Raw genomic sequence first — 17,002 nt, forward strand, 5'->3', positions numbered from 1 at the left:
ATTTCTGCTGAGTTTCTGTGGTGTCACAAAAGTTGTAGTTTTTTTATTTTCTTAAAAAAAAAATGCCGTTCCTGCTGCTGAACAAATAAAACTTGTCTCTTCCTGTGCAGCAGGAAAGAACCAGCAGAGTGTCTGGTTTACAGAAGCAAATGGAAAAGATGTGGCATCACTTTCAGTTTTATTACAGTTTAAGGGGTAATCCAGAAATACTGCTGTAATATTCATATATATTATATAAAAGTCGTCCCTTGACTAGCTTAGTACTAGAAAAATGGCTTTGTCTGATTTTAAATCAAAGGAAATAAATATTAATATTTCATATGCTGACTATGGTAAAAAAAAAAAATCATGTTTAACTATAAAATGAACCATTCAGGTTTCAGAATCATAATGTAGAAAAGCCAGAAAAAATATTTATTTAACAGTTTACGTCCTTTTTTATTATTAAAGAGGATACCATAAAGAAATTGAATGCCATGAGCAGACTATAACTTCAGTTAAGACAGTAAATTGTTTGGTATTTATGTTTTATAACTAAAAAATTGATGGAATAAAAAGCACAAACTCTTAACCAGTTAATAATACTAAATTAATGCTAAAAACAAAGGGGCCAGCTTGAAAGGGTCCAAAGGTAAGTGGTGAACTGCCAGAGGTAAATAAAAAAAGGTAAGCTGAACCAAAACTGGAAAATAATGTACATTTCAGAATTATACAAGTAGGCCTTTTTCAGGGAACAAGAAATGGGTTAACAACTTAACTCTATGGAGTCTTGGGCTATTTTGTCCATTTTTGAATTCTTTTCATGTCTTTGTAAGTCATTTTGGGTCTTTTTTTGGTCATTTTGTGTCTTTTTTTTAGTCATTTTGTGTCTTTAGGTGTCTTTTTTTGTCATTTTGTGTCTTTTTTTGGTCATTTTGTGTCTTTTTTTAGTCCTTTAGTCCAACATAAAATGTGATTTTGAATCTTTTTTTTACTTTCAAAACACTATCATGCTCAATAAAGAATTTTAAATGTTGCAAATGTGCATTAATTTCAGAGTACACTGAGACATTAAACTGCATCATTTTCAATTAAATTCTGGAAAAGTTGGTGTGTTCTAAAACTTTTGACCAGTAGTGTATATCATGATAAAGTTTTTTAAACCCTCCTTGTAACAGAGTATCTGGAGCTATTGCTACTGTTACTAACTACTAAATAAAGGAGTTAAAGAGAGTGCAGGGAAGTCATTAGCCAGTAGAACACACTGTGTATTAATATTAGAGGTTTAGTCTGAGTGTAAATGTTTACTGTGCTGTTTAGTTTGTGATGGATGTGATTGTTACTGTTGAATGTGGAGGTAAACTGAGAGAAAGTCCTCCTCCTCCTCCTCCTCCTGCTTTATTTGCTCCATATGGTGTTGGACATGGTACCCAGGAAAGAAAAAAACTCTAGTGGGCGGAGGAAAATCCTAGTATTTTGTCCGTCCTGAAATTTGATTCAGAAGTTCAGGATCCAGCAAGACAAAAAGCAAACGGAGGGGGAGGGAAGACAGACAGAGAAGGACGGAGAGGGTTTTTTTTTTACTGCGAGAAGAGTAAACTCATCAAATACTCTGCACGCTCCGACTAAAGTAAGTCCATTTATTAGCGGCATGTTTCTGCTGGAATGAAGCGCGTTAGACTGGCTCACCGTGCAGCTACATTAAATCACATTTGTGTGTGAAATGTGTCTGTAATTGCTGCTGAATGGCCACATAATATAAGGTTTCAGCGCTGCTATCTGAGAATGACTTGTGTGTCCTTTACGCGCAGATTCACGCGGCCGCCTTTGATTTATTTATCACCAAACGAGGCATTTCCTGCAGACCCAACACTCCACCACACAGGAGCTTTACTTTACGTGCTTTGTGGAAGAAGAATTGTAAAATTGCTCCTCAGCAGCGGGAGAAAAGGGTTTTTTTTTCAGCGGGGAGTAAAAGCACATTGCCCCCTACGCGCGTTTCCACATCCACGCTGAAAAAACCTCCTCTGATAACCACAGAGATTTATTCCCTCCGACACAAACAGCCAACCAGTCCTAATTTGCGCACTAGGCTATACATGGTAAAGTCCTCATTTGTTTGGAGGAAGATTCCCCGCCGCAGATTTTGCGTGCCGATTCTGCGCCACAGTTGGATGTGCGCCAAAAACATCCAGAAGAAAATGCTCCATATTCAATCTGCAGATGTCAATGAAACTCACCATCCAGTTCAAAGAGCTGCGGAGAAACAAAGGCGCGTGATCTGCGTTATTTCACCGTCATTTGGCCAAAGCGACGTCCCATAAATATACTTTACGCGCTTTAAGTAATAATCATGCACTGGGAGAAAAAAAGCACGTTGTTTTCATCTGTTTTCTTTCCATTTCTGATCATTTTACCACTTGTCTGGTGGCTTTTCTGCTGGGAAAATACTTTCTAATGTGCTGTATGAATAAATGATTATTATGATGTTTTATTAAGATTTTGCCCACATTAGTATCGGTACAAGTATAAAAAGTAAAAGTAGTGATTATACAGGACGTCAACTGTCAGTTAGCTCGAAATGAAGCAGATTTTAACTGTTTCACGTGCTGTTCATACACTTTATATACTGTTTATCAATCTAAAGAAAGAAAGAAATGTGATATTTAGTTCAATAAAAGGCTATAAAGTAGCATCAAATGAAAAGAGGCCACTCAAGTATCTCAGAACTTAAGTACAGTACTTGATTATATGTACTTAGTTACTTTTCACTGCTGGTAATCAAACTATTTAATCCTGAGTAATCTTTGTTGAATGTAATTTAAGGTTTTTTTCATAATGATATTATTTTAACATTAGTTTCACAGTGTTTGTGATGTCATCCAGCCTTATGTTATGTCATGCTGTCAGCTCAGGTAACTTTATTTGTACCAGCAGGTAGATTTATTTAGTGGTAAACAAAGCCTCTCATGATAATACTAGACAGACAATAGACGGACAGGATAAAAGTGTTTAATAACCCCTAGACCACCTAAATATAATATAATAAACAAATAGCTGCAGCATATGTGCACCACTTTGTTCTACATGGAACTATAAACTATATGCCCAGTTAGTGGTGTTCAGATGGTTCATCAGATGATTCAAAGGAAAAAGAAAGATAAACATATGACAAAACTTTCTGGTAACGCTTTATAATAAGGTCCTTAATAACCATTAATTAACAAGTAATAAGGCATTGTTCTCGCTTTAGATCCGGTAGTTGCAAAAAGCATAGTTAACTTATAGTTAACTTATAATAGATGAGCAATAAAGTATATTTTAATATCAATAAGCAAACAAAATAAGATTAATAAAGGCATGGCAAAGACATAATGGGTGGGTCATGGGTGTTTGTAATGCTATTATTAACACTTATATAAGCTTATAAACACACAATAATGTTAATAAGCATCTTGTAAGGACTTACAAGGGCCTTATTACTTGTTAATTAATGGTTATTACAAGGACCTTAATATAAAGTGTTACCAACTTTCTTATTTAGAAGATAAGTTTGGATTTTTTTCTTGTGAAATATGACATATTTTCACTTCTTTAGAGCAGAGAATGAGTTATATATTGGATAAATTAAACTCTTTACTGTTTAAAAATGAGTGAAATACTGATGCTTTGACCCCTTGAGGCCCTTTTAAATCACTGATAACAACACAACCACACTGAGGTCATAACCTGAGATGTGGAGCCACACAAGCCATAAAGATTGGGAAAAAATATTGCTCCATCATAAAGCTGCATGCAGGTTCACTGGCAAGATATTAGAAATACATATATTTCAGGTATTAAGTCACTTAAAAGATCCGGGTCAAACTTTAACAGGAATTAGCTGAAAAGTATCTGCAGCAGCAGGAAACATTTCTACTGTTGGCTCATACTGAATAAACACAAAGCTTTCTATTTAACTCTGATTCATTTTACATTTGGGGAAATATACTTATTCACTCTCACTAACAGTAAGATGAGAAGATGATATGAAGATGGTGCTTAGCTTAGCTTAGCTTAGCTTAGCTTAGCTTAGTTTAGCATAAAGACAGCCAGCACCTCTGAAGATCACTAATCAACTGAATATATCCCATTTGTTCATATTTCACAGAAATCAAAGCTTTAAAATGTTGTTGTTTTAAACCTTTGGAGCCCAATTTCAAGTCTTTATGCTAAGCTAAGCTAGCCAGCTGTTTGCTGTAGATTCATATTTAACAAAGAGACTCTCGGAATGAAAGTGAATAAGTATATTTCCCAAACTCTTGAAAACATTTTTATATTCCCCAAACTTAAAGGCAGAATGAGGAGGATTTGTGTAAGTTGGCCCCAAACGACACAACAACGCTCGCCTCCTGACCAAATATATATATATATATATATATATATATATATATATATATATATATATATATATATATATATTTATATATATATTTGTGGGGGGGCTTCATCTGCCATCATTAACCTACTTATATTAATCTTAAATGTTATCAGCATAAAATCAGATCATATGTTTTTACGTGATTTTGTGTGGAAACCTTTTTAAGAAATTTTTTTTTAAGTCTTTTTTTAAACCTGCACAGGCAGCGTTACCTTGCAGAGGAAGATAAACTCTGACTTCCTGTCAGTGCTGATTATTGTAGAACCACAGACATATCAACACTGATTTCCTTTATTCCCAAAAAAGACTCTATTCTCACAGAACATAACCAGTTTCACTTCACTCGACATAAAGTCCCAGTGGAGTTTTTGGTTTTAAAGGTTCATACTTGATTAATTCGAAGGGAAAATGCTGCGATTGTTAATAAAAAGTGTGAAAGTGAATGTAAGTGGGTAAACTTCAGGATTAAAGCATAATTGGATAAAAGAAAACAAAAAAACAAAGACAACATATTTTAGCTTGGTTTGAAACTTTTTTCCAAAGTCTTTTTAAATGATCTTAAATATTCTGTCAGGGTAGATTATAACGTAGTGTCTTTCTGCAGAAGTGCAACCAGATGTTTGAAAAGAAAAAAGTGGGTAACTACTACACTACTAATTTTAATATTGCAATATTTGATGTTTATTCAGGTTTATAGGGTCAGTATGAAGCATGCTGCACAGCATTTAAACCTCCGAAAATACATACAACTCAACAACAAACGCACAAAAAACAGTAGAAAACACAAAGTCAACAAAAGGTTAAAGCTCAGAACTAAACAATAAGAATCAGACAAAACACAAACAAACAATGAAGTAAGATTTTTTTGGTAACGCTTTATAATAAGATCCTTAATAACCATTAATTAACAAGTAATAAGGCATTGTTCTCGCTTTAGATCCGGTAGTTGCAAAAAGCATAGTTAATTTATAGTTAACTTATAATAGATGAGCAATAAAGTATATTTTAATATCAATAAGCAAACAAAATAAGATTAATAAAGGCATGGCAAAGACATAATGGGTGGGTCATGGGTGTTTGTAATGCCATTATTAACACTTATATAAGCTTATAAACACACAATAATGTTAATAAGCATCTTGTAAGGACTTACAAGGGCCTTATTACTTGTTAATTAATGGTTATTACAAGGACCTTAATATAAAGCGTTACCAAGTCCAGTTGTCAGTTATATATGATGTATTCTAATGCTAGGTTTTGCTGAAACTGGTTCTTTTTTCAATTATATGCTGAAATATTATGTGTTGCATGATTTTAGGAAGTTCATAAAGACTCTAAAATATATTACACGACAAAAAACATTCGGTTTGGTTCTTAAAAGTCATTAATCCTGATGTGGAGCTGCCAATATTCCAACCTTGTTCTGCTCCTGCCTCTCTGCACTCTAATGAATACAAAATTCAATAAAAAAAATGCTAAAAGTATTTATATATATATATATATATATATATTATATATAAGTAACACTTATATAAGCTTATAAACACACAATAATGTTAATAAGCATCTTGTAAGGACTTACAAGGGCCTTATTACTTGTTAATTAATGGTTATTACAAGGACCTTAATATAAAGTGTAACCAAAACATAGAAAGTACAGATGAAACTCTGGGATTCTTCTCAGAGACGTGGACTGATTTGGCTCCTCTTCCCTTGGAGGAGATGGAGTTTGCTGGTTTTACTGCCCTGTGTGTCCCTGTTATGGTGATTGACCAGTTTTTTGTCTGTTCTTCTGTCTGTTCCTCCTCCTGCTGTCCTCAGGCTGTGAGACTATGAGCACCTCGGGGCTTCAGGCCACTAACCGGCAGAATGTGAAGGAGCTGGACAGCATGAAGGAGTCCATCAGCGACATCATCAACCAGCTCCAGGACATAGACCCCACCCGGCTCTCCTTCTCCCCCTTCCTGGACCTGGACACTCAGATCTCCTTGGCGCCGGTGTCAGACAGTCCCGAGTCCTCGGTGGAGGAGCTGCACTCGTCCTCCCACTCCGTCTCCGGCTCCCAGCGCTCGCTGGAACCGCCACCAGCAGCCAGTCAGCCAAGGAGTGAGTTATTACTGTCTGTCTGCCGGCTGCAGGTCTGAGGAGGCCAGAACGAATTAGGAAAAGGCTGAAGTTTAGTTTGAGGGCTGAGACAAAGTCAGGGCTGATTAAAGTGGAGCAACATTTAATATCTTCACAGTGGTGGAAAGTAACTAAGTACTTTTACTCAAGTACTGTACTTAAGTACAATTTTGAGGTACTTGTACTTTACTTGAGTATTTCCATTTTATGTCACTTTATACTTCTACTTCACTACATTTTAAGGCAAATATTGTACTTTTTACTCCACTACATTTAGCTGACAGCTTTAGTTACTTTACAGGTTGAGGTTTAACATAAAAAAACACTAAATTTAGGTGATTAGACAATTTTTAAAATAAACCTCATAACAGAATATTAAGTAGTCAATATGAGCCCTACCTTGAGAAATGCATCATTAATAATAATCTAATATAATATTTGGAATATATAAAATAATCTGAGCGGCTCCATTCTGCATAACGAGTACTTTTACTTTGATACTTTAAGTACATTTTGATGCTGATACTTTTGTACTTTTACTTAAGTACATTTTGAATGCAGGACTTTTACTTGTAGCGGAGTAATTTCACAGTGTGGTATTAGTACTTTTACTTAAGTAAGAGATCTGAATACTTTTTCCACCTCTGTATGTTTTTATAATAGCCTAATAACTGTTTTTTTATATGGTTGAGTACACTGCAAAAAAAGAAAAGTTGGGTGAACTCAAAATTTCAAGGCAACAAACTTCCATAAAATTTTAAGTTGGACAATTAAACAAAATATTTTAAGTTTTGTTTTTGAGTTTGCTCAACTCAAAATTCAGATTTTTGTCAACTCAACTGTAAGTTGTACTAACTTATAATTTAACTTTGTAATAACTTTTAATCCTTACTTCTGCTAACTTCTGCAATGTGCTGAATTGGCACGATTGTAACGCTGCTATGAAATGTCAGCTAATGTTGTGACCACAATTTTGAGTTAGCATTGATACGCTAATGGCTACTCTTGTAGCTGTAACAAGCAGCGCCGCTAGCATCAGTTAGCCGCTAGCATCAGTTAGCTGCAAGCATCAGTTAGCCGCTAGCTTACGCTAATGAATTTCACTGCTTTCCCGCATTTCCCAACAAAGAAATAAGAGTTATCAGAACTATTGTCCCTTGTTGTGAACCCCAACTTAAAGATATAAGTAACAACAACTCACCAACTTGTTTTTGAGCAGACAACTGGCTTCCTTTGTTGTGCTAACTTACATTATTGCCCTAAATGTCAATAATTTATATTTCCAAGTTTTACCAACTTAAATCACTGTTTTAGGCCAAAAAATACAAGTTGGCTTTGTTGCAGTGCAGATGTGTAGATCCACCAGCAGGAGCTCTGGAATGAATCAACCATGCATAAAGTTTAATATACAGTTTGACATTTTAACAAGTTGTTTGTGGTGCTGGAATGGACATAACTAAGCACTGCAAGGTGGGAAATTGTTTTTTTTCTTACTTTTATTTTGTTTTAATTGATAATAAGTTACAGTTACATTTAGGTACTTAACCACTATCTTCAGGAACAGGCAGGTTTATTAATCTCTATTTTCTTCTGTCACAAAAGTGAGATTAATCCTTCATCGCTCATCATATGATGACTGAATGCTGCACTTTTTAATTCATAAAATATCCTGCATTAGTTCATGTGGATGGAATATTTAAAAAAAACTATAGTTGTGTAGGAGAACTTGTTTGTCAAGCTCTGGACAGCAGATAAAGTCCTGTTGTTTTATTGTTGTTATTGGAAATTACATTTTTTCCCCTCCTGACACTCAATAGATTTGTTTTTTGGCTGGTGAATGAAATAAATCTTGCAGCCACTTGAATATTGAAGCATTGATTTTGTATTGAGCCCAACCGATATGGGATTTTAATGACTGATGCAGATATTGATTTTAGAGGGAAAATTAATCGATAACCGATATGTTTGCTGATACAGTAATTTTTAATTCAACCTTTTTTATGTAGATTGTGCACACAGATTGTGATATTTCAGTGCTCTGCAAATGTACCCAAAGAGCTACTTTCTCAAACATAAAACTTTATTACATAATATTTAACATTGTTATACATTATACAAACAATGTATTACAATGCCAATAAATTCTTTAAATGATAACCGAGAAAATAAAGAATAAATAGGAATAAATTTGATAGCTTAATAAACATCATTACTGTTCAGTTTTAGTCAATTGCTGACTATTAAAAAAAATAAAAAAATAAAAAATGAATACCCAACACCATTTCTAAATAATGGCAAGCAACACATATATTATATATTGTGTAAAAAAAAGTTTCATACAACACATATCAGACAGCATAGAGACCAATACCGGCCGATAATATCTGTCAACTCATAAATCTGTTGGGATCTTGTTTGGTAGCTGGTGCTAATTTCCTGTTTATATAAAAAATCATGTTTTGTCTGACAAACATTTCATCTCTGCAACAGCAGCTGTGCTGTTTAATAAAGTCCATGTGGAACGGACATGATGCAATAACTAACATAGCCAACTAACTAGAAAAAAGTTTTTTTTATATTCAATCCAGACACGAGACAAAGTTTAAGACGTATTGAGAGTCTAAAGTCCTGCATGAGTCCTGAGACCTCGTAGCTCGTTTATAGTATGAAGGTTTGCAATCCTGCGACCAAGATGCATTTAGATATAATAGATATTTAGATGTTTAATGGATGCAGCAACAATTAAAACACTTAGAAAGTGAATAACTATACATTCTGTGTAATATGATTCCATTTATAAAACTGTGAAGAAGAAACTTTAACAAGATAGCGACCAGATCCGCACAGAGTTTACCTTCAGTTGTCTCTCGGGTATTTTCCTCTTCACTGGTCCAGTGGTTGAGGTGACCTCAGTTGGTAAAGGTTACAATTGATCAGGGGACCCGAACAAATCCAGTATCAGTATGTCTTGCAAGTAAATGTTACACAGGAGGGTCTTTCCAACAGGACAAAAAATATTTGGTTGGACAAAAGCTTTAATCACATTTCAACTTAAAGTATGTGTTAAAAGTCTCCCTTTTGAAAATAAAAAGTGTGAAGATAGCTGTTTGTCTCCTGCTTGAAATAAGGAGGAAAAAAGGAGCGGGACCTTTAAAAAAAGTAATTCCTCTTTAGAAATAATCAATTATTGCTCCGTGTGTGTGTGTGGCTCAAGATACACACTTGAAGATCACATTAATTTTCTTTCTTTTTTTCCAAAGACAAACCAGTTACCAGGTATGATGACTGCCAATTGTCATGCCTAGTATACCTTGAAACTGTTGTTTAACAGTTTATATTGAGTTTCATGATTCATATTCCTAAATGGAAAAAATAAAATAAAATGATCGCAAGCTAAAAACAGAAAGACGTTGGTCATGTTGTAATATTCCTGCACATGAGAATTGTTTGGTTTTGTTTCTCTGTGTCCACTTTAACTGTGGGAACACACACACACACACACACACACACACACACACAAACACACACAGGTTGATGTGGGGTCAACAGTAGTTTTGGGCCCCTGGTTGGTTCATCCGGCCATGTGCCACTCCTCCTAATGAAACGTGAGAGCGTGTCCTGACATGCAGTGATTGATGATTGTGAGTCTGCAGCTGATTGCTCTCAGTCTCTGGTTTTTGTGTATTTTAGGTCCTGGTTGTGTATTTAGATGTGCTCTGGTTTGTCCAGGCTCTGCTCCCTGCCACCAGCAGCCCAGTGAGGACCTCCCAGTGGAGCCAGGAGCAGATGAGACAGAGGAAGAGGAGCTGGATCAGACTCTTTCCAGTCCCATCATCACAGCGCACAATCTGGACGCCGCCACGGAAAACTGCATCAGCACTCCAGCCCCGGCCTCTCAGGGAGACATTCCCAACGGCACAGACTCGCCCAGATGGAGTCCAGAATCCACCAATCTGGACAGCACGGTGGACGAGGGCCTGCCTCTGATAGGCCGGCCGCCAGAGAGCGTGGAGCTGACGGTGTGGAGCTCCGAGGGGCGGGGAGAGACTTTGGAGGCCCCGGAGGAGGCTTCAGAACGGGGTCGGTGCTGCTGCTGCTGTAGATGCTGTCAGAACGGCCGAGTTCCTGCTTTCTTCTCAGTCCTGGCCTCTCTGCTGTGTGCGGCCGGGATCCTCTATGCACTCTATTTCTACGTCCCCATTAGACCCCCCGACTGCCCCGACACAGCCAGCCGCATCGTCTTCACCTTGTGCTGCTGCGTGGTGGCGGCCGTCCCCATCCTGCTCGGTACGCTGCACACACCTGCACACTGACATTTAGAAACAGCCACAAATGAAAGATAAAGATTAAGAGAGGATTTGGTTTGTCTGGCCGCCTCGTCTTGGAATGTTTCAAAGACTCCTGTCCCCTTTAATTTCATGCGCTTCCAACCTCAGAGCAGCAGACGTCTCCCCGGGCCTCTGCAGAGAAGCATAATTTCCTTCTCCTGCACATATCTTTAAATGGAAACTACAATAAGAGGCTGGCTGCTCTCTCGTCTCCCAGGCTGTGGCCTAATTGTTTCAGAATATTTTAATCACTTTCCAACCTGGGCGACCAGAAGCGAAGGGGCAGGTGGCAGAAACATCCAAAGCGAAGCCTGTCCAGACCTTTTTCCTCTCACCTATTTGTCAAGCTGATGACAGTGAGGAGTATTTGCATGTATTCTGCTGGCGGCTGCTGTATTCAAATGACGATATTATAATGACAAAGTGTGCTGTCAGAAGAGATCAAGTGCAGCTCTGAGTTGTTTGTGGAAAGATGGCCAGGGTTCAAGATGTTAACTGACTTATTGCTCTGTTATCCTGCGCAGCGATGCTCCTGGGTGCAGCGTGCCAGTTCTGCACAGCCTCCTTCAGCCTCCTGCAGGAGTCGACTCCCAGAAGGAGCGCCGTGCAGCAGCTGTTCGTCAAGGCGTCCCTGGAACAGTTGCTCCTCTACGTCCTCAACCTCGTCGTCATGGCCACTTTACTGCCTCAAGACCAGCTGAAGCTGGTGCCTATACTGGTCGCCATGTTCATCTTTGGAAGGTGAGGCTGAAATGTTCACCAGAGGAGTGTTTGGTTAGTTTCAGGTAACAAAACTATGTGGTTAGGTTTAGTAAAAGATCATAGTTTGGGTTATATTTAGTACAATTGATGCGTAAATAAGTCAAAGCTGACTTTTGGTTCTACGTCCTCCTGGGTAAAAGTCTTTTTGTTTGTTTGTCCTTCTACCCCGACCCTATGGAGACATTGATTAGAAACACATGATACATCAAAAACAATGGTAATCTTGGAGAAAATACATTTCCATCTAAAAAGGAAATTATCTTGCAGTTTTTGTTTTATGGGATTATAGGTATTTTTTTGAAGACCAGGCTGATCATATACACTTACAGCCTACATTAACTTGTACAAGTACTCATTCATTTCAATGATCCCAATACTGTTACATAGTGGCACTTCTATGAGAACTATTATACTCTTTTTTTAGCAAACTTGTGTTCTGTGAAACCCTCTCCAGACTCTCTAGCTCGCTACATCAACATGAACTTGAATTTGCTGCATCGAACAACAATTTCTTTCCATCTTTGGAAACACATTGGCTGATTTTGACACATTGTGTTTATCGCCAGAGTTTCATTTTTAATTACTTGGCAGTTGTTGCCAGTGCTGGAATTGCAGCTTATCCACCATTAAATCCTGATCACCATAGAAAGGGAAAGGCATGTGCATCTTTATTGGTACAACAGCCAATAGGAACTTCAACATTATAGAAGTCTAGTTTACTTTATAGTTAGACCACTTTAGTTACAGAATGCTAAAAGGTTATTATCATTGAATATTTCCCGAATAATGCCAAGAAAAGAAAACGGCCTACCCCAGCTTTAAACAGAGACCAATTCATGATAAAGACAACAAAACAACAGATTAAAATGCATCCTGAGAGGGTAACGAACATCTGAACCGACTTTCATGGCAGTTCTTCTAACAGTAGTTGAGACCGTTTACTCTAAAGTCAAATGTTACTTTTACCTTTTAATGGAGTCATTTTGTATCTATGTATTGGTACTTTTACTTCAGAAAGTGCTGAAGTAGTTTTGCTGGTGATCTGGCTCTGTGATAGTCCGTCAGCGAGGCTGTGAGTGTTTATCAGTGAAGTAAACTTGATCTGATTTCCTGTTTTGTGTTTAATTCTCTGCAGGCTTGTTTACTGGGTCAGCCTGAACGTGTGCAGCTCCTGGCGAGGCTTCGGCTCCGGCCTGACGCTCTTCCCGCTCATCGCCATGGTGGCTCTGAATCTGTTCCTCATGTACACCCTGAATCTCAAAGAGCCACTTTTTGGCTCTCAGGACGTGCTCTATAATCAGGTCACCCCCTCTTCCTGGTCAGGGGAGACATCACAGAGCCCGAGTGGCAAACCAGACATCCTACCCACAGACATCCTGGACGCTCAGTGAGGAGGCGAGCTGCGCTTTCTTCTCTCAGAGGAGGAGATCTATTCCGAAAATAGGCCATTCCTGTGGTCTGCAGTTCAGCACAGCAACACATGCTGCCACTATAACCTCCAAGTCTGTGACAGCTTAACTAGTATTTTTGCTCCTCCTATACAGGACTTTTTTAATGTGGATTCATGCTTATTATCTGAAATGCAACAGCTCTTTCCCTGCTAGTGGCGTCGGACGCTTTTGAACAACGCGTTAGTCTTAAAACTTTTGTCCTTTAAAGCTATTCCAGTGCCTGTATTTAATGTTTTGAACTCTAAGTACTTAAAAGCTCTGCTATATATATGGCTGAATTTGGTTTGACCTACAAAACCACAAGCAAAGCAACTGCAATTGTCAGACTTTATTATTATTTTAACTTGTCCAGAAAGTTTGTACATGATGAAGACAGAATAAAAGCCATTTTTAAAAACATTGTTTCCAGCCAGTTTTCAGTTCCCTCGCTGACTTTTGACCAGTGTGACTGAGCGGTTTATTCCTGGAGGAACTGAGTGTGTGTTTTCAGCGCGGGGACTGTCATTACATGATAACATGCTCTCGATGTTCTCTGGTCGCTCTCCTTCTCCACCCTGCTGGCGTCCGGCTTGCTGCTGATGCTGCTGCTCGCTTGGTTTGTGGCACAAAATGAGGCCAAAACAAAAACAGGATGCTAAAGACGGCAGCACTTACTTTCTTAGTCAACGGGAGATTAAAGAGCTTTCCAAATTACTTTAATTAAAGGCAATTTATTTGACATTTGACAGCCTCAAAGGCTGAGATTTACTTATTTTACCAATGAAAGGAAAGGTTTAAAGCTGGGATAGGCAGTTTTCCGGAATGGCAAACACAGAAAAAAAAAATTAAAAGCCAGAATTTATAAATACAGCCCTCCTCCTGCAGCTTCATACAGTAACCTGCAGGAGAACTCGTCATTCATTTCAGTCAATTGTGATTGTGAGCCCTACACTGTAAAAAAAAAAATCTGTTTAATTTACGGTAAAATACCGGCAGCTGTGGTTGCCAGAACATCACTGTAAAAAATACAGTGAGCGTATGTAAATGGAAATATCAGCAAAAACTGTAATTTATACAGAATAATCCCATTACTTTTAGGATAATTGTGTCATCGTGGTATTTCTCCATTAACTTTACACGAAAAATTTATATTTTTACAGCAAAACTGTGTGTTTTCTACAGTTTATGGCGGTAGAATTTAAAGTTTTTTACTATTCTTTGATTGACAGTAATTAAAAGTATCTGCTACGGTGATGTACAATGTTTAATTTTACGACCTATTTCTGATGCAAATTGACAGTGTTTTACTGTTATTTCTACAAACATTTTTTACAGTGTATACCGTCATGTTACCGTCCTGTTTTCTTTGTAAACTTTTGGCTTTTCAAGTCCCTTAAGATGACAGACTGGGATTTGAGGCACTAGCTAGATACATCAGGCGTGTTTCCACTGAGTACTTTTGGAGTACTTTTTGTAAATGTGTGTTTTGGCTCCGCCCACTAGTTAGTTCCCCGCCTCTGTTCGCATACAGGTACTTTTGTAGCGGCCAACCAACAGAGTTCTGATGTGACAACAGACCGACACGGCGAGCAGTGCTGCCTTCCTCGTGAGAAGCGCCATCCCAAAGTCCCTCACAAGCGGCCCAGTCCTCCCGCAGCAGTCTCTCCCAGCTGCACCAGTCTGCAAATGTATTCAATTCACGCTCAATTGTATCCAATCAGCATCGACTACTTAGTAACCGGTGAAGTTGGGTGGATCTTGGCCGGATCCTCTCTCCCAAGCCACACCCATAGCGGCTCATAGAGGAAAAAGTACCGAATGGAAACGTGCCTATTAACATAAACATGAATTAGCCAAAGCCATGAGAAGCAGTAGGCTAAAATATTAGCAACATTTCCCCTCCATCTCTCTCAACATGTGTTTTTTTATTGCGATTGTTGACAAACTCTCTTTTTGATAAGTCCATCTTAATTTTTTGGGCTTGCTTTGTGGTGTAGGTGCAGTGTTTTCTGCAGGATTAAATCAGACAGCCATTACATTTAGACTTTAAACATCTAAAGGGACGAGCATGCACACTTTTATAAAGCGCTGCAGGAATAGGTCTTAAAATCTGGACATGAATCAACATCTTTGCGCTTCTTGTTCCCTTATCTCAAAGTCAGCTTTTTTTTAATGGGTTTTTGGTTAAATGTCTGTATTAAGGTAATAAATAATAAATAAGAGAGAGGGTTTTGCTATTGGTGTTGTACAAATGCAAAGGAACATCCTCCTCTAGATGGTTAAAGTTTGATTCAATGGTGGAAAAACCTGTAGAAAAAGTTGATATTCCAGTAGTTGCAGCAGCTGCCTATACTGCAAAGCAACCCCCCAAAAATGAAGACAAACTTGGAAAAAAAGAGTCTGACAATAAATACAATGAAACCTATATAAATATTGGCAAAGCATTTCAGATATGGAGAGACGATGTTGCTAATAATTAAGCTTTCTGCTAACGAGAGGCAAAAAGTGACGGCAAAAAAGTAAAGTGTTAAGTGAAGAGCTCAGCTTATAGCTGTCCTTCTGCCATACAGTGTCGGCAAAATTATAATAAACTTTATTTGGAACTGAACAATGTTATAAAGTGCCTGGCAAAAGGAAATAAACCAAACACAGATCAAATGAGAATAAGGCTGAAGGACATGAGCACAGAGGAATTAAAGACAAAAAAAATCATGAAATCAAATAAATAAAAAACAGTATGAATAATGAATAATTTCCAAAAGCTTTCACAAAGAGTAAAGTTCAAAAAGAAATGTCTTCATCTTGATAGCATCTCTGTTTTTAATGCGTCTACATTTCCATGCCAATCAAAAGTTCCAAAACAGCCTCTGAATGGACTTTGACTGCGGTTTTATTTTTTCCACTGAGGTAATTTGAGCTCTCAACTCATGTTACAGACTAAATGATTCATCAAAAAATAATCGTCTGATTAATTGATACTCCATTAGCTGCAGCGCTAGGCTGCTGTGCCTGCGAAGCCTCCTGGGATCTGAATTTATCCTTTTAAATCCATGGAAAGACGGCTGAACTTTACTTCACATCCATCAGCTCTCTCTCTCTCTCTCTCTCTCTCCAGTGGAAGCTGCCAGTGAAACCACAGTCTGCTGCCGTCAGACACTCAGCAGCTCCACTCAGAGCTAACGGCTACAGACTTTATCTAATACTGATATGTGTGATTAAATTAATGTGTTTGTTATGACAGCACGCATCATGAATGTAGCACGACCAGTTGAGCCGCGCTGCTGCTCCAAATTTGACTATCTGGGTCGACTGCTAACCTCTAAAGTGAAAGTACAAACCAGTTCTTTTATAGGCTGCAGTGAGTAACTCCTGCAGATTGTGCTCCAGAGTTCTTTGGAAGAATGTCTCACTGTGAAATAATAAAAGTCCAGTTGTTAGTTATACAGTACAGGCCAAAAGTTTGGACACACCTTCTCATTCAATGCGTTTTTCTTTATTTTCATGACTATTTACATTGTAGATTCTCACTGAAGGCATCAAAACTATGAATGAACACATATGGAATTATGTACTTAACAAAAAAAGTGTAAATAACTGAAAACATGTCTTGTATTTTAGATTCCTCAAAGTAACCACCCTTTGCTTACTAGAATATAAGACATGTTTTCAGTTATTTCACACTTTTTTGTTAAGTACATAATTCCACATGTGTTCATTAATAGTTTTGATGAATCTACAATGTAAATAGTCATGAAAATAAAGGAAACGCATTGAATAAGAAGGTGTGTCCAAACTTTTGGCCTGTACTGTATATGATGTATTGTAATGCTATACTATTTTGCTGAAACTGGTTCTTTTTTCAATTATATGCTGAAATATTATGTGTTGCATGATTTTAGGAAGTTCATAAAGGCTCTAAAATATATTACACGACAAAAAACATTCGGTTTGGTTCTTAA

At 37.7% G+C, this 17,002-nt stretch overlaps 1 protein-coding gene across 1 annotated transcript; it reads left to right on the forward strand.

Annotated features, from left to right (window-relative positions):
* The first annotated feature begins 1,535 nt into the window (after window positions 1-1,535).
* On the forward strand, window positions 1,536-13,455 carry LOC131978007 (transmembrane protein 79-like). Its single transcript, XM_059341497.1, has 5 exons — window positions 1,536-1,609; window positions 6,221-6,505; window positions 10,253-10,810; window positions 11,376-11,592; window positions 12,749-13,455. The coding sequence occupies exons 2-5, from the start codon at window positions 6,232-6,234 to the stop codon at window positions 13,002-13,004; spliced, it is 1,305 nt and encodes a 434-aa protein (XP_059197480.1). The 5' UTR covers window positions 1,536-1,609; window positions 6,221-6,231; the 3' UTR covers window positions 13,005-13,455.
* The last annotated feature ends 3,547 nt before the right edge of the window (window positions 13,456-17,002 follow it).

The sequence above is a fragment of the Centropristis striata genome, chromosome 9 (genome assembly GCF_030273125.1).
Source record: "Centropristis striata isolate RG_2023a ecotype Rhode Island chromosome 9, C.striata_1.0, whole genome shotgun sequence".
Classification (NCBI taxonomy): Eukaryota; Metazoa; Chordata; class Actinopteri; order Perciformes; family Serranidae; genus Centropristis; species Centropristis striata.

Excerpts from the sequence above, each read along its gene's own strand:
- LOC131978007 (XM_059341497.1), top strand. The coding sequence starts at position 6,232 with ATGAGCACCTCGGGGCTTCAGGCCACTAACCGGCAGAATGTGAAGGAG. Across the intron at positions 6,506-10,252 it reads AGCAGCCAGTCAGCCAAGGA|GCTCTGCTCCCTGCCACCAG; the intron begins GTGAGTTATTAC and ends TGGTTTGTCCAG. Across the intron at positions 11,593-12,748 it reads GCCATGTTCATCTTTGGAAG|GCTTGTTTACTGGGTCAGCC; the intron begins GTGAGGCTGAAA and ends AATTCTCTGCAG.